The 15613-nt window shown below is 47.9% G+C and overlaps 1 protein-coding gene across 1 annotated transcript in view; it reads right to left on the bottom strand.

The window, feature by feature from the left end:
• Positions 1-15613, bottom strand: part of DAPP1 (dual adaptor of phosphotyrosine and 3-phosphoinositides 1) — a 174234-nt gene that overhangs the window by 17001 nt on the left and 141620 nt on the right. The window contains exons 4-5 of the mRNA XM_075336994.1: positions 13712-13842; positions 524-571 (exon numbers count right to left, since the gene is read on the bottom strand). Of these exons, the coding sequence (XP_075193109.1) occupies positions 524-571; positions 13712-13842 (179 nt within the window). The remainder of the gene's footprint in view (positions 1-523; positions 572-13711; positions 13843-15613) is intronic.

The following is a 15613-nucleotide window of genomic DNA, read 5'->3' as shown; positions in this document are numbered from 1 at the left end:
TCTAATATAGGTTGTGATATGAAAAAAAATCCACTGTCAACATTTTACATAAAAAAAACAGAACACAAAACCCTGATTTAAACAACAGGTCATTTTCAGATGATAGCTTCTCTATAATGGGATATTCCAGTCTACAAAATGATCACATGACTATTGTGATAATTGATAGATTACTGTGGGGCCCATCCTAACAGCAGAAAGTGGAAGTTGTGTCCCTTGCCTTTTTCTGGTTCTCCTCTGAGCAGAAGTGGATTGGATCAGCGAGTCGCATATGCATGCTACATGTTCATTTGCTGACTGTGGATGAAATGCTGAGCTTGGCTATCTTTATTAGTCCCATAAGCTATTAGTGGCAGAAATCATAATGACCTGGCTACTCCATTCAAGTCCTTCTGGCTACAGTCATGGGGCTATAACAATTATAATCTAGCCCATGGATAGTTGATAATATTTGTAGACTGTAATACCTCTTTAAAGGATTTAGCATAAAAAACTGTGGGCTACTTGGGATAAAGATTCTTACCTTTACACGTCCTCCTTGTTTTGTAAGATAACCTTCTTTTGTGCCCAGCTGCAAACCAAAACATATAAATTGTATTTACTGACTTAAAAGTCTTTTTCAAGAATGTAATAACATTTCCCCTATATGGTAAGTCAATCGCAGCCTGTCCTAGTCACATGTCAAGCTGCGTCTCAACTGGCACAGAGGAGCTGTATTGTTATATGCACACATAACAGTGAGCTTCTGGAGGGAGACGTATTCAACAGGAGAAGAAATAAATATTCTACTTGGCTGACTGAGCACAGAGGATTTTTTCCCCAGCCTCAGTTCTCCATGCTCAGTCTAGGGAAGATCTATTTCTTCTCCTGTCACAAACCTCTCAATAAGCTCACCACTATGTGTGTTTAAAAATACAGCTCCTCTGTGAGCTAAAGGCTGCTTTACACGGTACGACCGATTGTGCAATTTAACAATCGATCGTACCCCCCCGTCCTTTTTGCGTCACGGGCAAATCGTTGCTCGTGTCGCACAAAGTCGGTAACCTCCCGTCACACGTACTTACCTCTCGTGCGACCACGCTGTGGGCGGCGAACGTCCACTTCCTGGAGTGGGAGGGACGTTCGGCGTCACAGCGACGTCACATGGCCGTCGGCCAATGGAAGCGGAGGGGCGGAGATGAGCGGGACGTAAACATCCCGCCCACCTCCTTCCTTCACATAGCCGGCGGCGGCCGCGTGATGCAGGTGAGCTGCTGTTCATCGTTCTCGGGGTGTCACACGGAGCGGCGTGTGCTACCACAGAAACGATGAACAACTAAATTAAACGACATTATGGAACCTAGCGACAGGTACACGACTCACGATTTGTGAGCGATACTGCGTCGCTAGGAGGTGTCACACAGGCCGGCATCGCCAGCGATGCCGGATGTGCGTCACAAAAACTGTGACCCCGACGATCTATCGCACGATAGATTGTCTGGTGTAAAGCAGCCTTAAGACACAGGTTTCGAGATCAGTGTTTCTTCAGACTGCAGCCCATTCAGACACATCACTAGGATATCCTGCCGTTTGGATTACTTGACAGGGGCCATTTTATTTCATCAGATTGCAGCTCTCATTTCAGAGGTCATTTAGAAAATTAAAAGGACGGTATAATTTGTTACTTTGCTTTTTGTTTGCAGTGTAAGGCATTAGGGTACAATAAACTAAGGAATAAATTCAGGTCTCAATCTGTAGAACACTTATCCACTTATTAATGGACCTTTGGATAAAGTCATATCATCAAAAAACTCTAACATTTGATTTTAGGATTTTGTTCGTACAGTTTGTACAGCATATATTATATGGTAAAAATAAACTTACATAGATTTTTTTTAATTTAAGTGGTAACATTTTTTGAAAAGTTTATAAAAAACAAACAAACTTGGTTTGTGTTGGCAGGCATAGAAGTAGATACCATTTTGACCACATCCCGCACTGATGACCCGTTCATTGTAAACAATGCCCTTTGGAACCGGATGATGAATGCCCCATAACTTCAAACACAGGTAAGGAAGTGAGCGGTACTCAAGTGTCACATCATATCATTCAAAACCATTTACATCAGCGTGGTCTGCGAGCTAGATGGCCTACAAGGGTACCTAACCACACTACCAGGCACAGGCATCATTGTCTTGCATAGGCCAGGGAGCATCTACACTGGACGAGGGACCGGTGAGACCTTAGTGCTGCTCACTGATGAAAATCGATTCCCTCTGAGCAGAAATGATGGACGCCAATAATGTTGAAGACATCAAGGAGAGAATTATGCTTCCGCCACTGTTGTCACAATACAAGCCTTTGATGGTAGTGGTGTTAGTATGGGCAGGTGTGTCTAGTCAATACAGAACTGACTTACACTTTGTGAATGGTACAGTGACAAGCCCCAACTATTTGAATAATATCAAAAGAGGAGAAGAAGGAGATAAGGCATAAATGATGTACAAAAGTATTGACAATTTTATTAATAATTTAAAGGACAATACAAGATGATAAAAGGCATACAAAAAATTGGAAAGGTAACCGTGGTGTGGGTACGGAATGAATTCCTATAGGATAGGTTGGGGGGTAAAGTGGTTGCCACACAGAACCAGACCCAGAGGTATAGAAATGAACATGTGTGGGTAAGATAAACCCACACGTGTACCAGTAATAGGTGTGAATAAAACCAGGGAATAATAAATGCAACAGCTCAATCTATGGGGGCACACGTACAAAATCATATATATAAATCTGAGTGTATACCTGTGATCAGGCATATGAAAAGACATGTGCCCTCTCAAAGAAGCGTGTAAGACATGTCAAGGTGAGAACCAAGGAACAAATAGCACAATGTCTGCTTAATGGCTGTGGGGCCGTGCCAAAAATGGGAATAATTACGCCAAAAAGCAGAGACAGTGTACATGCAGGTGGTAATCACCCCAAACTAAAGTGGGAAGGAGCTGCTGCATTACCTGGTGGTGAGTGGGGCTGGCTCTGGAGGCAAAAGGTAAACCTCCAACAGCCGTTTCGCATATGCTTTTCCTAGAGGAGGTGTGTTAAGTGCACTGAGGGAGCCAGAATATATAGGGATTGCAAAGGTGCAGTGGATCATGTTTAATAGTGGTGGTTACCAGTGCGCGTGCGCCGGCGGTCGAGCTTGGCCGGAAAGCAAGGAGCAGGGACATCGCTGTGTACGGCGCGCGCGAAGGGCCATGGGACGCGTCACCATGACCACCACGCGCGCGCACCAGACGGGCCCGACTCCAAACCACGCCCGCTGTCAGAGAGCCGGAGGACGCGCGCCACCACTGAAAGGGGGTAAGCAGAGCAGAAAGAATATCACAGACAATGACATGGATAATATAAGCGGTACAATATGAGCGGAACGATCCACACTGATGTAAATAAGATAAGTTCAGAAGTATTGCATAGAAGGTTCAATCCCAGTATAGATTGGCATCAAGACAACCTGCAGGAAAATAGTAAATAAACGATAAAAAATAAACAGATTAAAAACAGGAAAGTGAAACAGAGCAAACACAGGTTAAAAACAAAAACCCCACAACTCCAGGTGTCAGAGGGGTGTCATAATCTACACATACAGCTAGCACAAGGCACAGGGAGGAACCAGGAGAAGGACCGGGAAAGCAGAAAATGGGAGCCCAGAAGTAAATATACAGTTGTAAATGGAAGTGAACGAGAGCTGAACCAAAAGGCAGAGGATCACTACAAAAATGGAGCATAACTCACAGTTTCATTCAGACCAAAGGGGACGAGGGTGTTCAGAGAGACAATCCACCTGGACTCCCGCTGTGCGAGAGTCTTACGTAGATTGCCGCCCCGGACACCCCCGTGTACCACATCAATACCCCGTGTCACAAGTGATTTAGGGTTACAATTGTGGTAAGTTCTAAAATGACGGGGAAGTGTTTTGAGGAGGGTAACGTCTTCCACCGAACCAGCTGCCGCGATATCTCTGACGTGCTCCCTGATTCGTATGCGGAGCTCACGTGAAGTGAGTCCCACATATATCAGGGAGCACGGACACGTCGCGTAATAGACCACATGTACCATTTTGTTATCCACTCGGCGTATTAGCTATGGCCAAATTATTGTATTTAATCTATTTGAATAATATCATTAATCCAGTCATTGTACCTCTGCATGAGCAACACAGGCCTAATTTCATCTTCATGGATGACAATGCTCTTGCTCATTGAGGTTGCATCATTAGGGAACAGCTGCTGAAGACTGGGGTACCTCAAATGGAGTGGCCTGCACATTCTTCAGACCTGAATCCCATAGAAAACGTATGCGATCAGCGGCGTCACCATGTAAAGGCTCGTAACTCTAAGGCCCCTTTCACACATCAGTGTTTTGCCATCAGTCACAATCCGTTGGCTCAACGGATCCGTCGCAAATTGTGGAAAAACTAATGCGACTGATCCGTAGAAAAAACGGATCCGTTGCATCAGTTTTTCAGCCCAACAGTGTTTTTACACCCCATCTGAGCATGCGCAGTTAAAAAAAAAACTGATTCCGTCATTTGACGGATTACGATGGATCCTGCGCCCATAGGCTTCAATTATACCAAACGACGGACGGTGATGGATCCGTTGCTGTCTGTTACTTTGTCTGTTGTCTCCGTCCGACAGACGAACAATTTTTGACGGATCGGTCAAACGTCGGATGAAACGTGAAGCCATGCATTGCAATCCGTTGCTAATACAAGTCTATGAGAAAAAAACGGATCCAGCAGCATCAGTCGCCATACCGTTTTTTTCCAAAATTTGACGGATTGTGACTGATGGCAAAAAACTGATGTGTGAAAGGGGCCTAACCCAGAAGCTCAATGACATGAGGGCTACCCTCATGCCTCAACATACAATAACTTGTTTTGTGAACAGCATGAGACATTGTTATCAAGCTGTAATTAATGCCCAAGGCCGCATGACATGTTATTAAAGGGAACCTGTCACCACTTTTTCGGTCTATAAGCTGCCGCCACCACCACTGGGCTCTTATATAAAACATTCTAACATGCTGTATATAAGAGCCCAGGCCGGGGGTATAACATAAAAAACACTTTATAATACTTACTTAACAGTCGCACTGTGGGCCTTATGGGCGTCTCCGTTGTCCGGTGCCGACGCCGCCTCTTTTTGCCATCTTTGTTCTCGTTCTTCTCTAGCCGCGGTGCATGACATGTCCGACATCCTACACACTTGCTGGCATTCAGGTCCTGAGCAGGCGCATTTTGATCTGTCCTAAGCAGGGCAGATCAAAGTATTGTGGTGCATCTGCGCAGGACCGGCGAGTGTGTATGACGTAGCTGCGTCATGCACCCAGGATTCAGAAAGAGGACAAAGATGGCCGAAAGAGGAGGCGCCGTCACCGGACAACGGAGACGTCCATAAGACCCACAGCGCGACCATTAGGTAAGTATTATAAAATGTTTTTTTATGTTATATCCCCGGTCCGGGCTCTTATATATAGCATGTTAGAATACTGTATATAAGAGCCCGGTGTGGTGGCAGGTTACCTTTAAGACATTGACATTTTTGGGGGCCGCCACTGTTGTTGGCTTTTGTTTCAATAAATTGTTTGGAATGAGGAAATGACCATTGTATGCTTCTATTTAAATCCCTTACTTTCATGATAAAATATCACTGTACCGTGAACTTTTTACATTTTCCATAAATTTCACCCAAAAGTCACATATTCCTAACTTTTTGTGAGTAGTATATCACTTGCTGTAGATGTTACTGTTCTCCTGAATCTGGTGTTTTTATTTTGTTCTTGATTCTCTCCATTCCAAAGGTTTTTCCCCAACTTCCTTCAGGAACAGGGGCAGGGAACCTCCGGCTCGCGGGCCGTATGCGGCCCCCGATGACGTTTTATGCAGCCCCTGGGCACATTCCCGGGGCCCACAGTACTTGGGCGGCAGCTGTGGTCTTGTCGGTTGCCGGCCCTTTAAATCACAATGTGTGGTTCGCATACTATTAGCTCCTCAGCCTGCTGGTCTGTATCAGCGTGCTAAGGACGTCGTTTGTGGGTGGGGTAAGCGTGAGTGCGCTGCACTCCCGTCCCACAGAAAAAGAGGAGCATCAGGTTTTAACGGTCTCCCTTTTATATGCTTCCCGCCATGTGGTGAGCCTCCTGCCTCCCACGGTGCTGTGTGACTCTTGCCTACTGCCGTGCTGTGAGCCTCTTGTCTCCCGTGGTGCTGTGAGCCTCTTGCCTCCCGCAGTGCTGTGAGCCTCTTCCCTCCCATGGTGCTGTGAGCTTCCTGCCTCCCGCAGTGCTGTGAGCCTCCTGCCCCCGTGCTGTGCTGTGGTGCTGTGAGCCTCCTACTTCCCACGGTGCTCTGTGACCCCTGCCTCCTGTAGTACTGTGAATCTCCTGCCTCCTGTGGTGCTGGGAGCCTCCTGCCTCCCGCGGTGCTGTGAGCCTCCTGCCTCCCGCGGTGCTGTGAGCCTCCTGCCTCCCGCGGTGCTGTGAGCCTCCTGCCTCCCATGCTGTGCTGTGGTGCTGTGAGCCTCCTACTTCCCATGGTGCTTTGTGACCCCTGCCTCCCGCGGTGCTGTGAACCTCCTGCCTCCCGCAGTGCTGTGAGAATCCTGCCTTCCGCGGTGCTGTGAGCCTCCTGCCTCCCGCGGTGCTGTGAGCCTCCTGCCTCCCACGGTGCTGTGAGCCTCCTGCCTCCTGCGGTGCTGTGAGCCTCCTGCCTCCCGCGGTACTGTGAGCCTCCTGCCTCCCGCGGTGCTGTGAGCCTCCTGCCTCCCGCGGTGCTGTGAGCCTTCTGCCTTCCGCGGTGCTGTGAGCCTTCTGCCTTCCACGGTGCTGTGAGCCTTCTGCCTCCCTCGGTGCTATGAGCCTCCTGCCTCCCTGCTGTGCTGTGGTGCTTTGAGCCTCCTACTTCCCACGGTGCTTTGTGACCCCTGCCTCCCATGGTGCTGTGATTCTCCTGCCTCCTGTGGTGCTGTGAGCCTCCTACTTCCCACGGTGCTTTGTGACCCCTGCCTCCCTAGGTGCTGTGAACCTCCTTCCTCCCGCGGTGCTGTGAGCTTCCTTCCCGCAGTGCTGTGAACCTCCTGCTTTCAGTAGTGCTGTGAACCTCCTGCCTCCGATGGTGCTGTGAGCCTCCTACTTCCCACGGTGCTTTGTGACCCCTGCCTCCGTGGTGCTGTGAACCTACTGCCTCCAGCAGTGCTGTGAGCCTCCTGAGGTGCTGTGAGCCTCCTGCTTCCCACGGTGCTGTGAGCCTCCTGCCTACCGTGGTGCTGTGAGCCTCCTGCTTCCTGCGGTAATGTGAGCCTCCTGCTTCCTGCGGTAATGTGTGACCCCTGCTTCCCACTGTGCTGTGTGACATCTACCTCCCGCCATGCTGTGAGCCTCTTGCCTCCCGCGGTACTGTGAGCCTCCAGCATCCCACGGTGCTGTGAGCCTTCTGCCTCCTGTGGTGCTGTGAACATCCTGCCTTCCGCTGCTGTGAGCCCAACACCCAGTGCTGTTTCCCCCCCTAGTATTGTGAACGCCCACCAGTGCTATGTGCCCCAACCCTAGTGCTGTGTGTCACCCCCCAGTGCTATCTGTGCCCCCTTGGTGATGTCTGTGCCCCCTCAGTCCTGTCCGTGTCCACTAATCCTGTTTGTGCCCTTCTAGCTCTGTCCATGCTGCTGCCAGTGCTCTCCGTGCCCAGTAGTAGTGTCTGTATACCCCTAGTGATGTCCGAGCCCCAACCCCTTCTGTGATGTTACATAGTTACATAGTTACTTAGGTTGAAAAAAGACCTAGGTCCATCTAGTTCAACCTTCCTCCACCAGTTCTACATTTAGTCACTAAGTCATTTATAACCAACAATGTTTTGTGTACTGAGGAAATCATCCAGCCCTTTTTTAAAAGCTGTTATAGTATCTGCCATTACTACCTCTTGTGGTAGTGTATTCCACAGTCTGACCGCTCTAACTGTAAAGAACCCTTTCCTATTTAGGTGTCGGAATCGCTTTTCTTCCACTCGCAGTGAGTGTGTATATGCCCCCAGACCCTCCTGTGATGTGTATACAGTATGTCACCAGCCCCTCCTTTGATGTGTATATGTTACGTCACCGCCGGAGTCTGCTCCAGCGACTTCTGCTCCGATCGCCAGGCGACGCCGTGTTCCTGCCGTGGATGGTGCTGGTGATGGGAGAGAAGTCGATGCCAGCGGCACCAGTGGGCGCAGGCTCCGATCATCCACTGGGCTGGGTTAGCTTGGGATCTGCAGTACCGCTGGCTGACTGTGGGTGGCATGTGTCTTCCAGCTGAAGTTGCCAGCGTTCTGCTACAGCCAATGGGAAGACACCACACCCTTCTTATTTCCCCTCCTGTCACATGATCACTGCCAGGTATAGTTCTGATTTTCCTGGCTCCTGTTATGTCCTATTCTGATGGTGATTCCTGTGTTGACTTCTGCATGTTTTTGACTACCCTTCTGCCTACTGTTTTTGTACCTTGCTGCCCGACCCGGATCTGACCTCTGCTACATTTGCTGACTACGTCACTGCCTGCCGATTCTGTCCCGCAATTCCTGGTTTGACCCTGCCTGACTACTACTCTCATCGGACTGCAGCCTTCCACGGGTAGTGATCTCCAGGGTCCTGTGTAATTCCAAATTCCTGTATAGGGGTTAAAGGGTTTCAGGGTTCTGGGGGTCCTACTTGGTGAGTGGCTTCCCTCTAGCCTCCCCTTTACAGCCCATCTGAGTCTGTGGATCCAGGCAGGCGTTACATTATATCTGGCCCTCTGACCAGGAGAGAAAAAAAAAATGGATTCTCTCCATGCTGTGCTAAATCAGGTGCACACTCTTTCTGGGCTTGTACATGGACTGACACAGCAAGTGCAGGATCTCAGGTCTGCTCAGGTCCAAGCCCCCGCTGCAGTACCTACCTCAGCATGTCCAGAGTCCCGTCGACTGCAAGGGAGCAGATTACGTGGTGGAGTGCCTGGATCAGAGAGGCAATCGCTTCCAAGGCAGCAGCACCACCTAAGCGGACCCCAGGATACCCGCTCAGGTGCCCAGGTACTTCCTGCAGACCCTATGAGGTTAATGTTACCTGTCTCATTGTCTCACCAGGGAAAATCTGTACGGCTGCAGGCCTTTATTGATTGTGGCTCTGCTGCTAATTTTATAGACACTATTGTAGCAAAAGAGCTGGGTTTGACTTTGCTAAAGTTAAATGCACCTATTAGAATATCTGCTATTGATAGCACCCCTCTCTCTCAGGGTGTGGTTACTTTTGTAACTCCAGAGATCTCCATGCTTGTGGGGGCTCTGCATGTAGAAACAGTGTCATTTTTTGTTCTTGAGAATCTGATGTCAGCAGTGGTATGGCTGCGTAAACATAACCCGGTCATAGACTGGCATCAGGGTGAGATTGTGCGCTGGAGCCCTGAGTGCCAGGAGACGTGCATGTCTTTATCTGGGAACCTGACTAGAGCTGAACCTATCTTCATACCTTATGCATTCAGGGAATTTGTATCTGAATCTGAAAAATTACCTCCGCACAGAGATTATGACTGCCCCATAGATTTGGTCCCCAATTCCCAACTCCCCAAGGGTAAAATATATAATCTTTCTGGTCCGGAGCAGAGAGGGTTCATCAGACCATCCAGGTCACCAGTGGGCGCTGGATTCTTTTTTGTTGATAAGAAAGATGGTGGCCTCAGACCTTGTATTGACTACCGTGAACTGAATGCTATTAATGTAAAGAATCAGTACCCTCTGCCACTCATCCCGATCTGTTTAACCAGCTCATAGGAGCCCGGTGGTTCACCAAGCTGGATCTCAGGGGTGCATATAACCTCAGCCGTATCAGAGAAGGGGATGAGTGGAAAACTGCATTTAATACTCCAAAGGGACACTATGAGTACCTAGTAATGCCTTTTGGATTAAGTAATGCGCCGGCTGTGTTCCAGAACTTTGTTAATTACATTTTCAGAGATATTTGTGGTCAATATGTGGTGGTCTATCTGGATGATATCCTGATTTATTCTCCTGATGCTACGTCACATGTCCAACATGTATGCACTGTACTCCAGAGACTCAGGGAGAATTCCCTATTTGCTAAATATGAGAAATGTGTTTTTTTGAGGCAGAGGTTAATTTCCTGGGTTATATATTGTCTGCAGAAGGCTTCCGCATGGATCCCTCTAAGCTTCAACCGATTAAGGAGTGGGTGCAACCCAAGTCTCTGAAAGCCTTGCAGCGTTTCCTTGGGTTCGCTAATTATTATCGCAAATTCATTAGAGATTTTTCCAAAATTGCCAAACCCCTCACCAATTTGACTAAAAAGGGGGCTGATGTGGTTAATTGGAAGCCAGAGGCGATCCATGCCTTCTCAAAATTAAAAGGATGTTTCTCCTCAGACCCGATTCTGGTTCAGCCTGACCTTATGCGTCCGTTTTTTGTGGAAGTCGATGCATCCGAGGTTGGAGTGGGAGCGGTGCTATCATAAGGTACTCCGTCTCTCACTCAGCTTCGTCCTTGTGCCTTCTTTTCCCGCAAGTTTTCTCCCACAGAGAGAAATTATGACATTGGTAATCGTGAGCTGTTGGCAATTAAATAGGCCTTCGAGGAATGGCTCCACTTCCTCGAAGGCGCCAAACATAAAGTCACAGTCATCACAGACCATAAGAACCTCACTTATCTGGAATCTGCTAAGAGACTCAATCCTAGGCAAGCTAGGTGGGCATTGTTCTTCTCCAGATTTGATTTTGTGGTAACATTCCGGCCCGGTACCAAGAACACCACAGCTGATGCACTTTCCCGTAGCTTCTGTCCCTCTCAGTCTGAAGACTCTAAACCAGTGCATATTTTAGCTAAAGGCATTATTATGTCATCGGTTTCCTTAGATTTGATAGAAAAGGTCCATAATACCCAAGACCAAGCTCCTGAAACCACCCCTGTCCATAAACTGTTTGTCGCCCCCTCACTGCGCCTACGGGTACTCCAGGAATCCCACAATTCTGTGCTGGCAGGTCACCCTGGTATCGGCAATACCCTCCGATTAGTAACCAGGAATTTTTGGTGGCCAACCGTAGTGAAAGATTGTAAGGAATATGTACTGGCTTGTGAAACTTGTGCTCGAGCCAAGACACCCCGTACCCGCCCTGCCGGATTTCTCCAGTCCCTACCTACTCCAGTAATCCCTTGGACACATCTCTCCATGGACTTCATCACTGACCTTCCACCCTCAGAATGGAAGACTTGTATCTGGGTAGTAGTGGATAGATTCAGCAAACAGTGTCATTTTGTTCCTCTGTCCGGATTACCCAATTCTGAAACTCTTAGCAAGTTGTTTATTAGGCATATTGTGCGGTTACACGGGGTTCCGGAAAATATCGTTTCTGACCGAGGAACACAGTTCGTCTCAAAATTCTGGAGGGCGTTTTGTAAAAAGATCCATATAGAGCTATCTTTTTCATCTGCCTACCACCCAGAGACCAATGGTCAGACCGAACGTTCCAATCAAACCCTTGAACAATATCTCCGGTGTTATGTGTCTGACCGTCAGTCTGACTGGGTGGAATATCTGCCGCTAGCTGAGTTCGCTATCAATAATCAGTATCAGGAATCCATCAAGACTACCCCCTTTTTCTGCAATTTAGGGTTGCATCCACGTTTTGGTTCTTTTTCTTCGGCTGTGATGGATACTCCTGAGGCTGACTCAACTGTGGACAAATTAAAGGCTATCTGGTCTGAGGTGAAAGAGAACTTTAAGAAGGCAAAGGTTGGTCAAGCCTCCTCTGCTAATAAGAGACATTAAAAGGGCCCTAGCCTTGGAGTTGGGGACAAGGTATGGTTATCCACACAGAATATTAAACTCAAGGTCCTTTCTGCTAAGCTGGGTCCGAGATTTATTGGACCTTACGAGATAATCGAGGTAATTAATCCCACAGCTTTCCGCCTGCAACTCCCCCCATCCTTCAAGATATCGAATGTGTTCCATAAGTCCCTCCTCAAGTTATATCGTGTCCCCATTCACCCAGTCAGTGACCCTCCTCCTCCTGTTTTGGTGGAAGGTAACTTGGAGTATGAGGTACAGAGAATACTTGATTCCCGTATTGTCAGAGGGGCGGTACAGTATTTGGTGCATTGGAGGGGTTACGGCCCCGAGGAGAGGTCATGGTTCCCTGCGAGCGATGTTCATGCTAGGGGTCTGGTCCGGCGGTTTCACCTCCAATTTCCTGGGAAACCGGGTTTTGAGGGTCCGGAGGCCCTTCGTGGAGGGGGGGTACTGTTACGTCACCGCCGGAGTCTGCTCCAGCGACTTCTGCTCCGATCGCCAGGCGACGCTGTGTTCCTGCCGTGGATGGTGCTGGTGATGGGAGAGAAGTCGATGTCAGCAGCACCAGTGGGCGCAGGCTCCGATCATCCACTGGGCTGGGTTAGCTTGGGATCTGCAGTACGCTGGCTGACTGTGGGTGGCATGTGTCTTCCAGCTGAAGTTGCCAGTGTTCAGCTACAGCCAATGGGAAGACACCACACCCTTCTTATTTCCCCTCCTGTCACATGATCACTGCCATATATAGTTCTGATTTTCCTGGCTCCTGTTACGTCCTATTCTGTTGGTGATTCCTGTGTTGACTTCTGCGTGTTTTTGACTACCCTTCTGCCTACTGTTTTTGTACCTTGCTGCCCGACTCGGATCTGACCTCTGCTACGTTTGCTGACTACGTCACTGCCTGCCGATTCTGTCCCTGTTCCGCAATTCCTGGTTTGACCCTGCCTGACTACTACTCTCATCGGACTGCAGCCTTCCACGGGTAGTGATCTCCAGGGTCCTGTGTAATTCCAAATTCCTGTATAGGGGTTAAAGGGTTTCAGGGTCCTACTTGGTGAGTGGCTTCCCTCTAGCCTCCCCTTTACAGCCCATCTGAGTCTGTGGATCCAGGTAGGTGTTACAGTATATTTCCCTTGACCCTCCTGTGATGTGTATATGTCCCTGGCCCCTCCTGTGATGTATATATGTCCCCAGCCCCTCCTGCAATGTATATATGCCCCCAGACCCTCCTGCGATGCATATATGCCCACAGACCCTCCTGCGATGTATATATGTCCACAGACAATCCTGTGAAGTATATATGCCCCCAGACCCTCCTGCGATGTATATATGTCCCAGTCCCTCCTGTGATGTATATATGCCCCCCAGCCCCTCCTGTGATGTATCTACCTCCAGTGTATCCTATGTGATGTATATGATTTACCAATCAGTAGTCTGCGCTCCAGACCGAGACAAACCTGGAAAAGCAGTTGTGAGAAGCAACATTATCAATATCGCCGAACATCACAGCCGCACAAAATAGAAGCAGCTCCAACCACTACAATAAGGGTGTAGGTGTGAGTTAATTAATTGTTTGACTAAATATATTTTAGGTAATTTTCAAGCTGATAATTTTATGTGGCCCCCGAAGGTTGGTAGAAATTACCAAATGGCCCCCGGCAGAAGAAAGGTTCCCTACCCCTGTTCAAGAAGATGTCCACAGAATAGTTTAGGACCATGCCTACTCGGCTAAGAATTCTAGATTTACATACTGGAAAAAGGGGGCCATATATCAGGAATGAAAAACAACACAAGATTCAGGAGAACAGCAGCATTTACACAAGGTAAAATGCAGATTTATATCAAGTGACAGGTCTTGTACTTACGGAAGGGGCCAAAGGCACCAAGTCGTTCTCAGAGCGTCCAGTCTGCATAGCAGTATGAACTCTGACAGATTCGTATATGGAAGGTTCTTCTACTGCTCGAGGATATGGATATCTCAATAGGATTAAAGTGCCTGCAGATAACAAGAGAACCATATGTCACTCCTCATGACCTCCTGAGGTTTCATGTTAGAGCAGTTTGATATTTATTTTCTCTCCATGTGCTGATATGTTGAGGTATAACATGGTAATATAAATAGCATTGCACATAGCTTTCCTGTAATGTATTCACACTGACCATATAGAATCCCCTTAAAGGGGTTGTCTGATCTAAATCCACAAGTCTTCAGTCTCTCTATATGACTGCAGACTTGTGAATCCTCACATCCTCGCATGCACCGTGAGCTGCCAGAAACTGAGGTCACATGGTTGTGGGTATGCGATATGCATTCTTCTGGCCAGAATCCAACTAGATGAGCGTGGCTTTGTCCTTGCATTGACTGAGGCCGTGTCCATCTAGTCGGATTCTGGCCAGGAGTGTGCATATTGCGTACTCACAGACACATGACCGCCATTTGTAGAGCTGACACCGGAGAATCCTCGCAGTGCACAGTGAACATGAGATGTGAAGATTCACAAGTCTGCAGCCACATAGAGAGAATGAAGACTTGTGGATTTAGATTGGACAACCCCTTTGATAACTTTTTGTATGATTATATGCTTTTTCTTTTGCTTAGGCCTCTTTCACACGTCAGTGATTCTGGTACGTTTGTGCTTTTTTTTAAACGTACCAGAATCACTGACATACGCAGACCCATTATAATGAATGGGTCTGCTCACACATCAGTGATTATTCACTGACCATATCTCCATGCAGCGTTCACGCGTGTCCGTGATTGCCGCACGGAGACATGTCCATTTTTTTCTGGCATCACTGATGTCCCATGGACCTCGCAGTGGTGTGATCCGTGAGACACGTGCCAGAAAAAAATGTGCTTTTAAAATAAAAATCATTTTTACTCACCCGGCTCCAGCGATGTCCTCTGCAGCCCGTGCAGCCTGCTGCTTCTGAGCCGGCTCATTACTGTCGCGCATATTCATGATGCACGACACAGCCGACCCGGAAGCAGCTGCTGCGGGGGTCAGCGCCAGCCGGATGCTGCACCACGGGAGTGATCAGCACCATGGAGAGCAGGAGCGCGCACAGGTGAGTTAATCTCTAAGTGCAATCACGGGCCACGGAGAACGGAGCCCGGATTGCACTTAGACAACCCACGTGTACCGTGATTCACGGCACACCGAGGGACATGTGCGTTACACGCTAGTGAAAAACGTCAGTGTTTTTCACTGATGTGTGAAACGGGCCTTACTTGCAGAGTTTTGGGAGAAGAAACTGTATAGAAACTGTATAAAAACTCTCCTCGAAAACTAAAAACATTAGAGTTTCGGCTCGGTTTCAGCTTGAAAATGGATTTGGGGAATTTCCTCTAAGTTTCCGTTTGAGTTCTGCTCCAAAACCTCCAAAAAAACCTCCATGTGCACATCATACATAAAAACATTATCTGCTGCAATCATAAATGTTTCCAGCAGATGGCATCCGCACAGCACAGATAAGAACATGGCACACATTTTACCTATGTCAATATTTATATACTACACAAAGGGTTGTCAACATAATTTTTTTTGTTTTTTGACAACTTTTCTAAAAGCCAAGGACAGACATTATTCTTTACGAACACAATTGAAAAGCATAACTAATCAATACGATTTTAAATCCTAAATGTATACAGCCAATGATATTAATTTCACACATTGACAGCATTTACTGCAAGCTAAAATGCTGAAAATAGCTGTCAAAATGTCCTGCACTATATTTTCAGACCGTCCAAGGCTTTCTGCACAGTT

This window comes from Anomaloglossus baeobatrachus, chromosome 1, assembly GCF_048569485.1.
Source record: "Anomaloglossus baeobatrachus isolate aAnoBae1 chromosome 1, aAnoBae1.hap1, whole genome shotgun sequence".
Taxonomy (NCBI): domain Eukaryota; kingdom Metazoa; phylum Chordata; class Amphibia; order Anura; family Aromobatidae; genus Anomaloglossus; species Anomaloglossus baeobatrachus.
The sequence above is the reverse complement of the archived record's forward strand: the minus strand, read 5'-3'. Positions and strand labels throughout refer to the sequence as shown.